Genomic DNA, 19336 nt, shown 5'->3' with positions numbered 1-19336 from the left:
TTTTTTTTTTTTTTAATTTAGACAGATTGCATGATGCAATGAATGCATTTGGTTTTTTTCCAGCTTTTTTTTTTTTTTCATTTTTTTTGTGTTCATTAACTTGTAATTCCATTAAATATATAATCAGGAGTTGAGAATGTAAGAATGTAAAATTTGACAGAAAAACTGGTTAAACTTCAAGATCATTTTTAGTTTTAAATGTCAAGAACCAACTAAAACTATTTCCTTTTTATTTGATAAAATGTATATATATATATATATATATATATATATATATATATATATATATATATATATATATATATATATAATTATTTATTTATTTTATTTTATTTGTTTTTGCAAGTTAAACAAAACAACAGAATTAGCACAAACATTCTAATACATTTTTTATCAACGTTTATTTAAAATTCTCGAATGAATACATTGGCTTGCATAAATGAAAGCAGGGTTCGTAATGGCTGCTAATCACTGCTATTATAGCAATTATTTAAACAACAAGAACATTATGCAGCTGTCAACTAAACACTTCCACCTAGCGGACGCTTTTTGTTTCAGGCTTTGGAGTAGTAACGTCTTAAAAGTGCTCTTGAGAGTTTGTTGAATTACAAACACCCCTGAAAGCGCTCTTGCCGTTACTACATCTGCATATTTCCTTGCTGCGATGGTTTTGGCAATCGGCTTTGTTTCTATATATTACGCATGCGCCCTAATGATCAGCGATGCATCACAAGTGGCAGCCACTAAATAAACCAAAAATCGTAATTCAGCTGTGCGGTGTTCGTTTGTGAGCGCGGGCAACTAAAAGTCATCGTGACTGATCAATCCTTCAGCGACAAGCCTGAAAGAAACAGGCTATTATTAGGAATGTCTTTTTTTTTTTACCTGCTCGAGGCACAGCTTTCGGGAAAGAACACCAGATGCATAACCTGCACGTTTTTGCACAGGCGCACGCGCCCGAATCAATTTATTTGTGTTGATTTTGCAAACTATCGGGAACGATGAAAGCATCAGAAATCGCCGTGCGGTGTGTGTGTGTGTGTGTGTGTGTACCGCGGGGGGAACAGGATCAGACCCCTTTCGCTCCAAAGCAGGAAAAAAATAAATAATTGCGCTAATGGCACTCTTGTGCTTCCATTAAGCACGGAGGCGGCCCCGCAGCCCTCTCCGAATGCAGAAACATTCAAATCCACATAAATGGCTCCTCTCTGAGGCAGGGGTGGCTGAAATCCAGAGAACACTGCAAATCTAGGTCAATGGATTGCTGCACAGCTACGATGACTCCCTCCTCCGAAGTGTATGCGTTGTGCTTGTGGACGGGTGCAAACCACACAGTCTGACCAGTGATGAAAAGATGAGGTGCGTTGTCTGTAACGCGAGATGCACGCTCTGCATCAATCCGCGGCCGGATGCTAATTGCGCGTTTTTCCCCCCCATTGCATTTCTCGGTTCGCACTTAATGCATTTCCCAGTGATCCAAAGCGCTCCGGACGGGGCTGAACTTGCATTATTCAAGTGTTTCAAAGGCAGCGGCTGCAGGCGTGTTTTCGACTTTGCATGTCATCGTCTGGAGCTGGAGCCTCACCTGCTTTAAAACGAATAAAAATCAAACCGACAAAGTACGCGTTGGCAGCCCGGGCCCAGCCAAATGATTCATATCTTCTGAGAATTGCGTATTTATAGCGATCCCTCACAAGAGGGAAGGAGCGTCAGCTCGGATTCTGAAGATACCACTACGTCCATGAAGGTATTAATGCAACAAACCGAGAGAGCCTTCTGTAACGAAGCGTTATTGCGGATAAAAAGAAAACAGCAGAGCATTTGCCTTCTAAATCCCACTCGCAGTTTCTCCTTTCGGTGCCTAGCAACACTTTTTTTCAGCAGAATACACAAAATTAGCAGGGTAAAGCGTGACCGCAGCCTCAAAGCCGAAGCTGAGCACGCGGATTCCTTGAAACAAGCTCGGCGCACAATGCCGAAGGTTTGCATGCTGAAATAAATGCGTTCTCTAACTCCGGGTGCACACAATCTCGTGAGGGTTACACTAGAGGAAAGTCAATAAAACGCCTTTAAATTCATTCTGCAAGAGACGAAAGCGATAGGAACGGTGACGAAACGTATGCATTACACCAAGCCGGCGCACTAACAGATATGCAATACTCAGATTACTGGAAAATATATGTTGGCTGCTTGGTAAAGGAGCCAGGTTTGTGTGGATCTGTCCGTGGTCCTGAATCCACGACGTCCCCCGAAAGCCACCCAACCCAACAATGCAGCAATGTGGATTTGCTTAGGGTTTCAAAAAAGCATTGCATTGCATTGTTTTCACCGGTGAAAAAGTCGCCAACGTGCACAGATAAAGCATCGTGAGAGATTCTGAGCAAATATGTGGGTGGATTTCGATGCGCGAGGACCAGAGGAGATGGACTTTATCACCGGAGGAAGCTTTATTACGGAGACCTCCAGAAGTGACCTATTCAAGCCTGGTGATAGTGATTTATTAGAAACGCACAGCGTTACGCTTCAGCTGATGCACTAGTGTGGATGGCTCGTGATGGTTTTATTAGCCTTTTCATCTCTTCTTCTGGCGGCACCCATTCGCTGCAAAGCATCCGGCATACAATTCTCCGTATCTGCCAGAGAAACAAACAAATGCACATCTCGGGTGGCCTGAAAATTGCAGCATTTGCGCGAAAATGCATTGTGCAGCCTAACATCGGCGTGTAGCGCGCTGATTGCGCGAGTATACTTGGAAATCTGGAGAAGCAGGGTGAAACGCTTGTATCTTTCCAGCTGTCATTTTCCTTTAAGATGATGTAAGGCTCATCTCCCTAAGAATGGTCTCCCTCCCCCGTCCAAAGCCTCTCTCGGCACGCTGCATTCATTCGCACTACGCCGCCGATGCTCAGGAGAGTCAGGATGCACAAACTTCTCCCAGCGCGCCCTGCTTTTTAACTACAGATCGTTTTGCTGAAACGCTGGGTGGGCGCCAAGCGCGCGAAGACCAACTGTTCTGGACGGACAGGATCTCGTGAAGGCGAAGCGCTCTTCTGAAGGAAGTTGAATCTGGCGCAGGTTTTCATTCTTTCACAAGCGCAACTTATTTTTGGATGTCGAGCTGGAGGATAGCTGCACAATTGGCTCCCTTGGGTGAGAGCTCTTCCATTCCTGCGCTATTATAAATAACACGGAGACGCGCGCCGCGTTTGTGGGAAAAGCCTTGTAGTCCTACCGTGCCGTTTTGATGCATTTATACTTTTACAAACACTCCGCGGGTCTCGGAGACGCCGCGCGTAACGCGGCGGACCGTGCATGTCTGTTAAAGCGCTCCCAGGTTATGTTCCCCTTGACTTTGCGCTCACCAAAAACAAACCAAAAACTTTTGCGCCTCCGAATTTCCGTTTTTTGAAGCGCGCAACGCACCAAGATGGCCCTGACTGAAAACTGCAGGACTTATCAAACGCCCAAGGACGGCGGATGCGCTCAGAGTTGCTCTTCTGATGTGGTTGAGCTCAATGTGGGCGGACAGGTGTACTACACTCGCCATGCCACCCTCACTAGCGTGCCAAACTCGCTGCTGGGGAAATTATTCTCCACTAAAAAGGACGCCTCCAACGACCTCGCGCAGGACATCAAGGGACGCTACTTCATCGACAGGGACGGGTTTCTCTTCCGATACGTGTTGGACTACCTCCGCGATAAGAGCGTCGTCCTGCCGGATTATTTTCCCGAGAAAGGGAGGCTCAAACGCGAGGCTGAGTTCTTCCAGCTGCCCGAGCTCGTCAAAATCCTCACGCCGGATGAATACGTCCACGGGGATTTCGACGAAGCGTCCCAGGGAAGCGACCAGAGGCTGTTCCCCGCGTCTTACCTGGACGCGCGCGACAGGCGCTACGGCTTCATCACGGTGGGATACAGGAGCCCGTGCGCCTTCGGGAGGGACACGGACGCCAAAACCCGCGGGCTGCCCAAAATCTTCATCTGCGGGAGGGTCGGTCTGGCCAAAGAAGTTTTCGGGGACGCCCTGAACGAGAGCCGGGATCCCGACAGGCCGGCCGAGCGCTACACCTCGCAGTTCTACCTGAAGTTTCGCCACCTGGAGCGAGCTTTTGACACGCTCGCGGAGAGCGGCTTCCACATCGTGGCGTGCAATTCGTCGCTCACCGCTTCTCCTCACAGCAGACACAGTGAGGACAGATACTGGTCCAATAACGCGGAGTACGTCTTCTACCGTAAGTGCAGCTTGTTTCACGACAATTAATTTGCGCAAAATCACGAAAGTGGTTTGACCTGTGACCTTGTCAATCATGAATTGCGTAAATATTGCTTGGGTTAAAATATTTAGATTTTGGTAGTGTCGGTGAGCCTCACATCAAGGCACAGGGCCGCTGCGCTACAGGCGTCCCGAGTTCGAATCCCAACGCGTTTTCTGATATTATCATAATAAATGCAAAAATACATCTTATACGGGTAGGTGACATATCAGTGTGTCCTATGGTGTGACAGAAAATATACCTTTAAAAATGACGTCTAAAATTAATGATAAACCTCTCTAATCTCTAAAGTGTTTGTAACACTAGGACTTGAAAATATACATTTTTCTCATGTTATTGATAAGTTAAAGTTGTTTTTTCAACATTTTTGCCATGTCACATTATAGGACGCATTGATACGCTCAACTATCCATATATATATATATATACACACACACACACACACACACACACACACATATATATATATATATATATTGCAGGTACATTTGGTGTCCCCGTCTGTCACTGTTAAACTCTGTTACCAATATAAATTAACAGTGCTGACAATGCTGTAACAGAATTGATAGTTTTATTTAATTTTTTCCAAAAACGGGCATAAACGCTAAGAACACATGACACTAATGAACGCATGATTAAAAGACCTTTAAATAACCCAGTGTGAGCTCAGTAATAAATTCTGTTCTCATTTCGATGTTGTGGTAACAGGGTTGACGTTCTACAAAATAGCTCTTGGTGTAGGTTTTTGGATTAAAATATTTTCTTCAGATCTTCAGATCTTAGCAGTGAGTGAAAGTGACATCATTTCCTGTTAGATAATTCCACCAGTTTAAAGGCAAAATATGGTTTTGGTAACAGAGTTGACGCAAGATTCATGGACACACATTTTTCTAAGAAAAAATGTATTTAAAATAATTTTGTATGAAATGCCGCCAAAAGAAAAGCTATAAAATATTGCACATTGATACATGATGGAAAAATAGACTGACTAATTTGGACAATAATTTTTTCGCTATTTAAGACACTTTTTAAATATATTGTTATAGACTGTAACATCTTGTAATTTATTACAATTAGTAAAAAAAATAGCAAATTAATAAAAAAAAATACAAAAAAGACTATTTACAATCAATAATAAATTATTCGCAATTATAGAATCTCATTATACATTTTATTTGTAGGTTCAGTCAATGAACAGGTTATTTTTGCCATTAAAGTAAGATAAATGTTCATAAACATAGGAGCCTGAGAAAAACGACCATTTTAGAAGAAACGTTTATATGGCACTTTACATGGCACTATCATATTCATATATATTGTCCTCTGTAACAAACATATTTGCCACTTAATGCCACAGCTGGTCAGTCAGAATCGATCGCCAGTTGACAATAGTCTTACAAATATAATCTAAATTACAGGGAACCTCAAACCTAGATCCACTTTCCTCCAGGTCTAACCGCAAGCTAATCATTGTCTCCAGAATCATTAGAAGATCTCAGGTAGGTGAGTGTTATCAGGGTCGGAGCTAACATCGTCCTTCCCGGGCAAGACATGCTGTAGAATCGAGTCAATTCTATTCACGACACGACCGATGTGTGGTCTTCGCGCTTTTCTCAGACAGTACCACTAGGCAGCACACTCTGATGGTTTGATCAATTCTATTCGGATCGATTCTATAATCAGCCTGGAGCTAAGAATGCGCTCATTAATGTAGGTGACAAATGCGCTTCCCTTCAAGAATTAACTGAGTTTCTCCGCTTAGAACATCGATAGAAGAGAGAGAGAGAGAGGCTTTCGAGCCAATGCAGATGTGGAGAATTCCCTCACGTATAGCTCTCAGGGATATGAACGGAGTGGGGTATGAATATTTCAGCAATCTACCACAGCGATGATCATGTCACTTCCTCCCCTCTCTCTCCTCGCTCAAGCTCTCTTTATTTAACTACACGCGCACCTTTTGGATACGCGGTAGTTCTTCAGCGCCTGCCTTCATCAGTGCTTTATTTGACTTGCCTTTGTCTTAAATGAGAGAGATGCCGCAGCATATGGCCAATTAAAAATCACTTTGTGCTTAATTCCAAACGAGTCCCCTCGGAGCGCCTAAAAACGAGTGGGCCTGGAACCGAGAGCTTCTGGAGGACAGTCGCGAGATTCGGGGCGAATGGACATATGGCTGCTTAATGATTTGTTCTCTGTCATCGGTATAATTACTGCAGCATTCGGCCACTCCCACGGACCACACTTACTGACACATCAAGATTAGAAGTCATGCTATACTGTAAGTCTACAAATACATCTCAGGCGTGTGATGTGACGTTGGTTTAAACACCCAGTTAGTGATCAACTGATAGAAACAAGTCTCTCGGTTTTATTTGGATGCCATTTGGTTGAGATGCTCAATGTTCTGAAATAAGATTGCTTTTCGTTGAATTTTATGGCAGTGAGATATTTCACTTTGGCTTCTAAAACATACAGAAATCACAAAGGGCTACATAAAATCAAACGCAAATAGTCTATCACCCAATATAACCCAATATAAAATAACCGACTTCACTCCAAAAAAATGGTGATATTTCGTTGTCAGCCAAATTTTTGAAGGTTTTTCTAGACAAGTAAAATTATAGTGTGGTTTTGATAAAATAAGCTACAACAAGATAAATAATCTGCCAATGGGGTAAGGTTGCTCTACGCAAAAACCTTTCTTTGGAAAACAATTCTTACTTATTTAAGAATTTCTAGATATTTTGACTCGAGACGACAAAAAATCGCAACCAGAAAAGTATTTTTTTGCAGTGTGTGTGCTTCCTGTGAAACCAGACTGTGATGTTTAAGTAAAGGTGGGGAATCACCATTAGGGTGTCAAGAAATTATTTTGGTTTACTTGGCGCCCATAGATGAACAAAATGAGAACTGACAAAACAAATGCACTTTTTTTTCTAATTAGATGTTACATTTTGTTAGGGTAAAACGGGATGATCTAGTAGCACGCTTTCGTTTAACACGAAGGGAGAATCCCAACCTATTACTTTTATTAAATAAACCAAACAAATGAACTTGACAGCTATGATCGTCACGAATTTTCGTCGAAGCAGCTTTGACGTTCTCTTCCAAGTGTCTCGGAGAGACACGAGGATCTACGGATGATGACTTTATTGGACTTTAGACAAGCATGCAAATTATTACGTGCTTTAGCATTTCAGATCCACTTGGCTCAATGGAGGAAACGTGCATCTGCACCCAATGGGCTCGACGCTCCTGCCACACCAGATAACAAGATAAATCTATAATGTAGTTATTCGCATTACGCTTAATGGCTGAAATGTTATATTTCCACTTTACGCTGCACGGTTGGGTTTACGGCGTGATTGGTGGATTCTTGTTTCTCTTCTGAATTTGTTTGCTCTTGAATCCCCCGGTGAAATGAACCAGTTGCTTTTTACAGGCCTCGCTGCCTTCTCTTACTGCTGTTGCTTCTCAGAACATCACCCACATGACACATTTTTCCAATTTAGACCGCCCGAGAGATTGGTAATATATCATTTGCGGTCAAAGGGGTTGCTTATTTTTCTTTTGTCGCTTACTTACTCATCCTCCTTCTTATGTGCTTCATCGCTTAACGTGCCATTTCTTGCAGTTAGAAAATGCGCTGCAGGTTGTCTTCGACCAACTGGTCAGTTTTGTCTCTGCATTAATTAATAGCTATGATTAATGACCAAAGGCTCTATTCGGCGGAGAAACAAACTGCGTGAGCATCACACGATTCATAAACGTCTCACACATTTCATAGCAGCGTTCGGATGAAACTCGTCTTCTTTTTATTTACGGCCCGCGTCGGGCTTAACATCACGTTTTAATCTTAAAACCTTGACCTGTTGTCAAGCAAAGCCTTATTAGTTTTAAATGCTAAGCACATTGCACTTTGATGATGAACAGCCCGAAATATGTAAAAACAAGACTTGGTTTTTTTTCCCCCTGAAAGCTAATACAACAGGAATAATTTATGAAATATTCATTTAAAAAAAAAAAAGTTTAGTCGATCACTTTCAGTAACAATCCCACTTCAAATGGACGAGCCTTGTTCTTTTGATCATTAAGGACCAAAACAGTGCAGCTAATTATTTACATCACAAGCCAGCTTGAAAGTTTTCCAATTAAAAAGCTATTAGATGTTTCTTAAGGTCACCTCCTCTGTAGCCCAAGAATACTGATGATCTACGGCATGTTTTTGCATCATAAAGCAGAAACGTCCAGTGAAGTTGACGCCACATGCATAATCACATCTATGTTTAAAACCTAGAATCCAGCCCACGCTATATAATTTTGCATTTAATGTATTGCAACATCTCGACTCGGCCTGTCACATTGTTTCCAGTCCAGTGCCGATTATACAGCCGCGGGGAGGGGGGTAATCAAATGCGCTTCAAGCTGCGTATTAGGCCCACAGCACTTAAAACACAAGCTAGGCAACTAAGCTTGTCAAAATAAACCATGGACAGAGAAAGATTATTCTCGCCATAACCTCACGAGAATACGCAGCGTCTATTATTCCTGTCGTTCACAGCCATTGTTGAAGTGGCACGAGAAAAACGAGTCCCGTGTCCGCTGAGCGGGTTGAGACGGGGCAAATCCCAACCGTTTACAGAACCGTCTACAGAAAGAGCCACTCCGCCAGAGATGGAAAGCTCATGGAAAAGAGCGAGAAAGCAGCGCAAGGGATTTTCCAACGGATCCGGTCGTATCCAGCGTGTTAAAGATTTCCGAAAAGTGCACGGGGATGATGCTTCTTTATGGAGGTTTGGGCAAAAATCCAACGTAAAGTGTAGGATGTAAGCATGTTTCAAAATTGCATACTCTCTTGGTACTTCTTTAGCACTTCATCACTCTTGTTTTATATATGCGTTTAGTATGAATATAATAATGATGCACTACATTCGTCAAGCTGTCTTTGCCGTGACGCATATGAGACAACCAGTGATGCATATAAGAATGCATAAGGCCAAAATAACAAATATGATGGGTAAATAAGATCAGAATACTACATGCAAGGTGAGCATCCAACCAAATCTCCAGTTGCTCTAAGACTGAAACATGTAGGTGCTTATGAATTTCCATCCAGGCTACTTTTTTTATGCCTACTGTTTCTTAAATAACGTGAATTCTGGTCATACCGGTTTACATTTTGTTTTTATATAATATGCAGATGCAGTCACAGAATTAGAGAGGATTACTATCGTCACGTCTGCTCAGTAGTCTTCTTCTGGCTAGCTGCTTGATCCAACCTAAACTCAAAGATTTAAAGCGACAGTTCACCCAAAAACATTCTGTCATCGTCTACTGTTCTACAAATCCAAATGTCATCTTCGAAACACATACTAATGCAACCTTGGAGGTTTCTATCAATGTGACAAAAGACATAAAGGCCATAAAGGCATCATAAAATACATCTATATGGATTGAGCAGTCTTGTGAAGAGGTACAATCATGTACAAATTTAATTTAGGATTTAATCCACGTCAATACAATCAACATCAGAATATTGATACCAACTATTAATTTGTATCAGCATGGAAATATGTGAAATAACCATTAAAGTGTTCGCTCTGATCAAATATAACACTTGTTCACGCAGTTCAATCAAGTAAAGAGTAGACACGGTAATTAAAGAAATAGAAAAACCTTTCTGATAATAAAAGCAAAGATAAATGAGACATTTATTACCGTAGTTACTGGGATCACTGTTGTACATTTTTGGACAAATGTTAAACAAAAATAATAATAATTTGCTCTTAGCATACTTAATAATAGTTTAATATGCCATTAAACTAATATTATATTAATACATACGCTTTAGGTATTAATACATGAATATGTCGATTTAATTATACTTTCAATATGTACCATAACGAGGGACAAAGTTATACCTTTTATCTTCTGTGCTTTAGTGTAAAACAGCCCAGTGACTGAATGACTTAATGAAGGAACTGTAATAAATTTGGTCAATCCTTTAGATTGGCAGTGTATCTTCTTTCTCGTTCGACTGGTCCCTCGCTGTCCTTTCTCTGTGACGCTGTGAAATTTGCCTTTCTCCACGTCTCAAAAGAAGGCACTGTAGTAATGACAGGTTCTCTGTCATCTCATTCAGCTGGTCTTATTGCGCCCCATCAGCGCTTTGAGAGGGTCATGACTACACTGAGATGATCTGGGCTCTCCAATCTGTCTGTCAGACGCTTCTTTCCCTCAGACGCACACGGCTGCCTTCAACAATGGGAAGAGATTGCAGCTTGTGTCAACATCAGTCAGAGGATGAAATTGTCATACTGTCTGTAATCTTCCAGCACAAAGCCTCTGGATAACAGACTTGGAGACTGGGATTGGCGTTACTTGTTCTCGGATTAGTGAATGGGTGTTTTTTAAGTCCCGGCCCATTTGGACCCTTCTGTCACCCTGCCTCGGCTCCCATGATGCATCAGCTCTTTTTACATCAGCTGATTTGTATTATTATCAGCACAGTTTGTGATTCCCCAGCTTTATATTCCCAGCGAAATGTTTGCTTCTTAAATACAGTACATGCTTTTTTATTTGCAAAGATGAGTTTTCTATATGGCCGCTCTCCTCAAGGACAAAATTGGCCTACTTTGTACTTTAATAAGCACATACACATGATAAGACCTCGGGCGAAGCTCCAAAACCGTAACAGAAGGACTTTACACAGATATTATACGTATTTGCACAGAGCTCTAACGTAACCCTGAGATGCACGTAGATGATCATCACGTATTGAATTGATGTCGGGGTTTTTCATAGGTCTAATTTAAGATTAGCATCAATTGGCCCATTAACAAGCCTCGAGCGTGTAAATTATTTAGCTAATTCCTCTTATCAGACCGATCTGTTGTGGCTGTCTTTTCTACGAGCTGAAGTCAGAGCCATAAAAGCTGAGGGTGCAGAAAAACTTTTACTTCTGTGTCTGTAAAATTTATGGTTATCATTGTATTGTGCAAACCGAGACCCATATGCGTATGTGTGTGTGTGTGTGTGTGTGTGGAAATAGCTCCAATCCAGAAAAGCCTGCAGGGTTGGGGTGGTGAGTATGATTGGTTGACTTTCCTGGCATACCAAACTGGACTCGGTCATTTATCAAGAGCTGGGAATATTAATTTCGTTCCCTTTGCTGTTTGTGTATAGACCTTATATTTGGGAGCTGGATGGTTTTGGATCCACAAAAATATCTGATTAATACGTCTTTCATAGATTCGAAATATGATTGACACATGAGATGATTGCCGCAGTGATGATGCATTTTTGTAGGCCAACCCCGGAAGTTAGCATCATCCTATAGTCTCAACCCACAGATGTGATATGCATAAGAAAAACTAAATATAATATCAACTTTGGTGGTTTACATGTCGATCAGATGGCTGTCATGGAGTCCAGACCTTCTGTCCTGAGTTTGCAGGTTCGGTGAACTGAAGCTAACTGTATGACAAATGTAATGATTAATAATATTTTGCTCATTAAGATAATATTCACAAACCAATACATGTCCATGCGAATGCATGGAAGCTTCTGATGCAATCAATCATTTGCTCACGCAGATGAGAGTATCACATCATTCAAAACTGAATTTTTTATTTGTGCATCAACAAACGCCGTGCTTTTGTGAAATGAAGAAAACAAACAGCACGTGCACGTCGCGTAAACGAAGCAAAACTCAGCCTTTCAAGTACTTGCTTGACAGACGTGAGCAATATATCTGCAGAGAGTTTGATGTGCCTACTTTTAGATGAACCGATTCAAATCAAAAACAGATATTCTCTGATTATGTAATCTGTTCGAAAGGCGCTCTTCTCTCTGACGGTACATCGCTGTATTGCAGAGAATCGGCTTCATCTTTGCCGCCGACACACCGACTCAGAAAACACCAGTTTATTAATAAATAATTAAAATATCTCCTTGCGATTTTTGACACATTGATAGTCATTACTTTTACCAGTGCTTTATGCATCTATATGCATCTGATATGACGTGCAAAAATGCCCACTCACTTCCTTTTTTGGGGGGATTATATTGAATTACAATTAGAGGAGACATGCGGTTATTACTGTTTTTCCTCTTTAAAAAAAAATCTGAGTAGCAGCAGATTTAAGCTAATCTCTCTGTTCTCCGTTTAATCTCATTAGCGTAGGAAAAACAATTTAGATATTAAAGAAATCTCATTTGCGTTGTCTCTTTCCTACGGAAGTAAAAAAGTAGATAATGGCTGTGTATTCCCTGTAATTTCCAGTAGACGCAATCCATAATTAATACCGTAGTTCTGAGCATCTCTGCAAACTTTAATGCGCGGATACGCAGGAAGCATTACGAAAGCAGGTCATAAGCGCAAGTGCATTAGTTGCCGCCCATATGATTATTAGCATCAGCTGCTTCATGTGAGCATTAGGAGATAGAGCGTTAATTAAAAATGCATAGATGTGCGTCACACTATTTTTAGGATGGCTGTCTGAGCTGCGCCGTAGTGCTAGCAAACACATTACGCCGAGCGCGCCGCTCAGGAGAATTGCGATCTGAAGCACTCTCAGGCATTTAGACGCAATGCATTGTGGGTAGACGCTGGTGGGTGGTTGCCCCTTGTGATGAGATTGTCTCTGCTCGAGCCCGGTGCCAAATGCATCTCTCAGGCTTGTGTAATTCATGAGAAGGCACTCACATACGGTAACTGATTTAGCTCTGCAGACAAGCCCCAACCGTAATGGGCCTGCAATATGATCCGTGCAGCCGTACACGCAGCTCTGTAGTCGCTCGGAGATCAGAAGGCAGAGGATGGGGTGGATACAGCGAAATGCAATCAATTTCTTGTCTGATAGAAACTGCAGCCATAAGCTTGGTGAGTATTAATGGTAAACAGCACCAGATTAGCCTAATGTCCTGCTGACCGAGGCCATTTGATATTTACCGCTTACAGTAATACTGTAATAAGCGATGGTCTCCAGATCTTTACAGTCTGACTCGTTGAGTTCGCGCCCGTCGAGGAGCAGATCCAGCTCGGCTTATTTAGTTTTATGGCAGCGTTATAGTTGCTCGCCTCGCTTCCTGACTCGCGGTCCCATCAGGCCGCACCATCCATTTTGAAAGAGTCCTTTAATAAAAGCCTTTCTATTTACCCTTCGTATGCCGCGGAGAAACAAAGACGGGAGATGGACAGAGAGGAGAAGTGGGTACAGGGTACACTTCTTGGAAATGTTCTTCTTATTCTGATATTTTTTTGTAGCCCAAACCTGAAGTTTAAGGGATAGTTTAGTTGGAAACGAAAATGGCCCCATGATTTACTCACCCTCAAGCCATCCAACGTGTATATGACCTTGTTCTTTCAGGCTAATACAATCAGAGTTATATTAAGAAGTGTCCAAGCTTTATAATGGCAGTGAATAGTGACTGAGATTTAAAGTCCAATAAAGTGCATCCAGTGGGGTTCATAAACGGCTTTTGAAGTGAAGAGATGTGCGCTTTCATGAGAGACTGGCATTAGAGAGGGGGAAAAAAGCATATCAAACAGCACAAAATTTATAACCACTGCTCCTGACGATATTATGAAGTGACTAATCAGTCGGTGCAAGACACTGAACGTTAATACAGTAATCCAGAGACTGTTTTGAACAGTTTGTTTCTATGAACTGGTTCGATTCAATAGTTTGTTTACGTAATCACACAATGATGTATCATTCAATTATATCATTCAATTATATCACCAAAGCTCATTTTGAGTCGGAGCGACTGTCAGGCGTCCGAAAGTGACTTTTGAGTAACTTGTAGATCTGTCCCGCTTAGATGATTCAGTCCAATTTGGTGAACCGATTCAGCCAGCTCACCAAAAAGAACCGTTTTCAACGAATGATTCGTTCGTCGACCAGACATCGCTTTGAACCGTTTCGATACCCTTTGAATAGTTCATAACGTTGTAAATAATATTCAGTTGCTTTCAGAGATAACGCTGGCTATTTGGCAGTGACTGCAATTGGCGATTGGCTCTTTAATGTAGAAGGCGGGGCTTGTTCGGCCAAAAAGCAGTGCATTGCACTTTCTCCCATTCACTGTTTTGGTATTTCTAAAGTCTTGATTATTTTTTGAGTTTCCGAGAGCACAAGGCTGTAAATGAGTTTTGCGGGTCTGCATGAGAGGACACTTAATGTGTTTAATAACAACCTCTATTTAGCCACTTGTTAGCGGTCGCCTTTTTTGTCAAGACACATAAAAGCTTCAGGTCTCGAGCGGGACATTACTGATGTGTTTTATTAAATAGAATAAAAGGTGAAAATGACTTAGTTTTACGGCACCGTTGCTTGCCATGCTTCGATTTACAAACAAAAAAAAGCCTTTCTATATTCACCCTTCATACGCTGCAGGCAAATGAAAGTGAAGATGAGAGATGTACAGAGAGGAGAAACTGCTTTAATTGTTACGCAGGGAAATGTTCGGCTTATTCTGGTGTCAGATTCATGGATTCCCATTAGAAAGCCACTAGCAATCGCACCGCCTTCAATTAGCCCGTTATTGCATTCGGGTAAAATGTATTTGCAGCTCAGCTGAATGATTTTATTATTAATCAGGATAAATTAGCAGCTTCGGAGAGACAATGAACACGAATTATCGCCACTGAGATTTGCGTTTGGCTAATAACGATGCTCGGATGTAAAACGGCATCCCTCTATGCAGATGACGTCTCGCCGGTGATCACTCTTTTTAATGGTATGTCAAGCTGATGGGAAAAGGGTTGAAATTCTATACGCGAGAAACACCAATAACAGGAAGGTGGAGATACGGTGACCCTTGGGGAGAAAACGTCGGACTTATTTTATCGAGCCTCTGTCAAGATGTAGGTACTGCGTTTTATGTTCTCGAAAGCACAGATTTTCAGAGGGATGCAGCAGCGATTATAGACACACACACACAAATGTGAAAGGTCACACACATGCTTTGATTTGGGTGAATCTCTACATGTACTGTCCAGGACATGTTTCATATCTCCCAAATTATAGGAAAAAAGGACACGTGAGATTCAATAATGCATTGAGAGGTTATTGAACCAAATGATCAAATTAGCTAAATTACTTAAACCAAATTATCATGATTTAAACAATATGAATTCTCATTACTGTGAAGGAAGAGTTTGTAATGTTTTTTTGTCAAAATCAGCAACACATTGATCAATAAAATCCTGTACGGTACTTACCGTAATTATATGAAGTATGCTTTAGTTTAGTGCACAGTGTTAAAAATCGTTTTGTTATTTATGCATGTGTGTCTTTATTTACTTTCACATTTAAATATTTTAATGGTATTAAAATATTCATTTTTAATATCACAGTGTATTTATCTATTTATATTTTATTTTTGATTTACAATATAGATACTTTAACAATGCTTCATTTACTTTTTTTTCATTTATTTTTGCTTGTATTTAAATTTTTTTATATAGAGAGAGAGAGAAATTATGTCACATTGTGAGAAACATAATGCTCCATAAAGGACCATTTACCAGGACGTATAAATGTGTAACTGTTTATTTTCATTTACATTTTTTTTCCATTACAACAGAGAATATTAATGGATTTAACTTAGGATTCATTTTAATACCGAGACACATAAAATCATTACAACTAAATTTTTTTTTTGCATCACAATACAGAGAATTTTAACCTCGTTAAATTATTTATTATTCATGAATTTATTTTTTTACACTTTGCATCACAGAGAATTATTATGCCCGATAAAGGACCATTTACCATGGTTTATAAATTCGTAATTTTTGGTATTTTCTTTTATCATTACAATAAAGAGAATTTTAATGGTCTTAACTAATGATTCATTTTAATATTATGATATATAAAACCATTCAATTATTTATTATACTAAAGATAATTGAATGGTCGTAACTAAAAATTTGTTGTATAAATTCTAAATATTTTTGATGTATTTATGCATAATAATGTGAATTGTAATGGCCTTATTTTCCTTATACAAAATATCATTTCTGCCTTGATCTTGACATGAAATATGACCTGGACAGGTTCTTCATGCAGGGTCCCTGCAGTGGGAGGTGATTTTTGTCCACGACTTGAAGGAGACACCTGGGCCCATACAGGCCCGCCAGGAAACAGAATAGCTAGAGGTTGCTTTGCGGTCTTGCTGTGAAGGTGAACGGGATGTCATCCATTCACAGCATCTCAAAGTGCCTCGAAGTTGTATTTTCAGACATTCGAACGTAGTTTTAAACAGGCAGAGCGCGTTCACTAGCGCCGTTTTCAGAGCTCGGGTTCTCCATCTCTGTCGCACTCGAGGATTATACGGAAATATGAATATGTAAATGCATCTAATACTTTGATGTTTGGAGATTTCTCTGCAGTCGTAGTCTGTTTTGATGTGTGCACATATCCATCAGATAACAAAAGCCATTGATGTCTTTTCGGCCCTTTGCGCTTTTAGAACAGTTCTTTGTCCAAAACGCGAAACGGATCGATGCATATAGTTCAGACGCTGATTTAAATGTGTCTTTGATAAGGTCAACTTGATAAGGTCGAGCTGCTCGATGCCAAGCGACTGGCTCGCGCTCGTGCATTTCAATGCACGTGATGCTTTTTTTACTTTCAAGTTTGTTGAGTTTCATTTCCGTTTGAGCAAATGATGCATTAAACTGTGTAAAATGAGAAACACCCCTGCCATTAGAGGAGCATTTGTGTTGGTATTGTAAAGGGAAATGAACGAATCGCCTCAGTTCTTTCACCTTTGTTATCAGGTTTCACACATTCCTGAACGGAGCGTCCTGCAATCTGATGCCTACAGCAAAATCACGCTGGCTTCCGAAACGCTCTCGTTTCGGCTGTACGTGTGCTTCGATGACATCTGTGGCTTTTTGTGTGTTTCAGGTGGCCCGTCTGGATGGTCGTCTTCTCACTGCGACTGCTGCTGCAAGAGCCACAAGAGCGAGCGCGAGGGCGAGAGCGGCACTTCCTTCAACGAGCTCTCCACTTCCTGTTCCGAGACCCAATCGGAAGCCAGCTCTCCGCAGGAAACGGTCATCGTGCGCCCGGTCACCCGCCAGCCCAACATCCAGACTCTGGACCGGCCGACGAAAAAGGGTCCGACCCCGATTCCCAGGAGGACTGACCTGCTCCGCGTTCGGACCGCCGGGCCGCGCGACGCCGCGGCGGGAAAAAGGAAAGCGGCCAAAGAGAAGCTGACTCCGGAGCAGGAGCTGGAGAGATGCATCCAGGACTTCCGGCGGATTAAAATCCCGGAGCGCTTTCCGGAGAGGAAGTACATGTGGCAGTCCGAGCTCTTGAAAAAATACCGTCTCTGAAATGATTTCACCGAGCCTATTAGTGCAAGAGCTCTCGGCGCATACGATGACATAATTCTTCTTTGCTTAGGCTTAATTGGCTCGTCTGTGTAATCATGCGGCAAGATGCACAATTAACAATTCAGTGAACCTCGAGTGACTCCTAAAGGGACCGGTCCCGTCCGGCACAACGACATTAAAGGCTAAACCAATTTCGCAGCGTCTAGACCAACCTCTCAAAGAAAAAAAAAACCAGACTGCGTTTATGCACGATGATCACGAGTAGTGTGTATTACCTGGTGATGCTCGGCACGGCACTTTTGTACGGCGTTCCACCCGGAAATGCAACGCACGTATGTGGACTGCAGGATTCGTGTGTGGTTTGCGTGTTTTACTGATGGAGAGTTTCGAACGAGTAGCTCACCCAGGAATTAAAATGAGCTGAAAAAAGGGCCACAAAAGAGTGTTATTTGGAGGAATCTATGGATGCTCTGCAGTGAATGGGTGCCGTCGGAGTCCAAACAACTGATAAAAACAGTAATCCACGCCACTCTAATCCACCAGTTATTTGCTTACGGACGAAACATCCATAATAACTCTATAAGTCCATCTCTGGTTGAAAATCGAATCAAAAGCCAGCGACGTTTTTGTTTAGAGCCCGTTTTCCCCTTGATCTGCCAATATTTCTCTCCCGATTCAAACGAGATGACTTTTTACTGGAGATTTCGATTTAGCAATGGTACCAAGTAAAAGTGGATTCTTTTCCTTTGCTTCTCGAGCTGTTGACCGACCGAGTGAAGAAGCGGTGGGGATTATTGCGGCTGTTCGGACTCATTCTGACGGCACCCATTCACTCCAGAGCATCCGTTACTGAGACCTCCCTGACGGCCTGAGCTTATTCACATTCATGGGCGAACTGTTCTACTAACCCTTCTACTAACTAACCCTTTATTTAAAGAGTTTAAAGCAGCACAAGTGAGTATGTTTCCGCGGCAGACAGATGCCGAATGCATGTTATTTCACTCATATAGAGCAACGACTCATATCAGCGAACGCGTTTAGTTTGTGATGTGATCTACATTATTCACCCAACGTCATTCACCATTCATTCGAACCCAGATGAAACGCGTCACCGGGATCGGACCGAAATATCAAGCCGTTATTGTGAACATTCGCGCAGAGACTTTTGATTTCGCTTGTGGGCACACGAGGATGTTTTGTTCTGGACGTGCAATGAATCATTAAACGAACTGGGTTTAAAATACACTTTTTTGCATTCGAGTCGCTTTAATGCTGTCGCATCGAGACGATGCACCTCTCGCGGTCCGGCGTTAGCGTACGCGCGGCCTTTAAACTGGATGCTTGACAGGAAAAATCAAGAGCCGCTTGTTTCTCATTTGTGTCAAATGAATATATGTATGCAAATCAGATAGAAGACGCGGGAGGGTGAACATGGCAGATGACCTTACCCTTCTCTCTGAATTTAACAGATTATGAGCTTTGCCGAAATCTAATACTAAACCCGCCAGACAAATCTCTTTGCGACACCCTTTACAATATCCAGCTGATTTCAGATGCATAGCCGTGTAATTCTGCATTCTGCTGCCTGACATATTAGTTTTCTCTTTTTCCGTCGCCGTGAAGGAAAACTGTTGATAAACACATGCATCGCGAGTGCCGTTTTTAACCGGCTATTTTTAGCCATTAGGTTCTGCAGTGTCTCTACATT

General features: G+C 41.7%; 1 protein-coding gene across 1 annotated transcript; it reads left to right on the top strand.

Moving 5' to 3' along the window:
* Positions 1–433: 433 nt before the first annotated feature.
* On the top strand, positions 434–18873 carry kctd16a (potassium channel tetramerization domain containing 16a). The gene is made up of 2 exons (XM_043256616.1): positions 434–4232; positions 17195–18873. The coding sequence occupies exons 1-2, from the start codon at positions 3428–3430 to the stop codon at positions 17626–17628; spliced, it is 1239 nt and encodes a 412-aa protein (XP_043112551.1). The 5' UTR covers positions 434–3427; the 3' UTR covers positions 17629–18873.
* The last annotated feature ends 463 nt before the right edge of the window (positions 18874–19336 follow it).

Source organism: Puntigrus tetrazona, chromosome 14 (assembly GCF_018831695.1).
Source record: "Puntigrus tetrazona isolate hp1 chromosome 14, ASM1883169v1, whole genome shotgun sequence".
NCBI classification, from domain to species: domain Eukaryota; kingdom Metazoa; phylum Chordata; class Actinopteri; order Cypriniformes; family Cyprinidae; genus Puntigrus; species Puntigrus tetrazona.
Note: the sequence above shows the minus strand (reverse complement) of the source record. Positions and strands in the feature narration are given on the sequence as shown.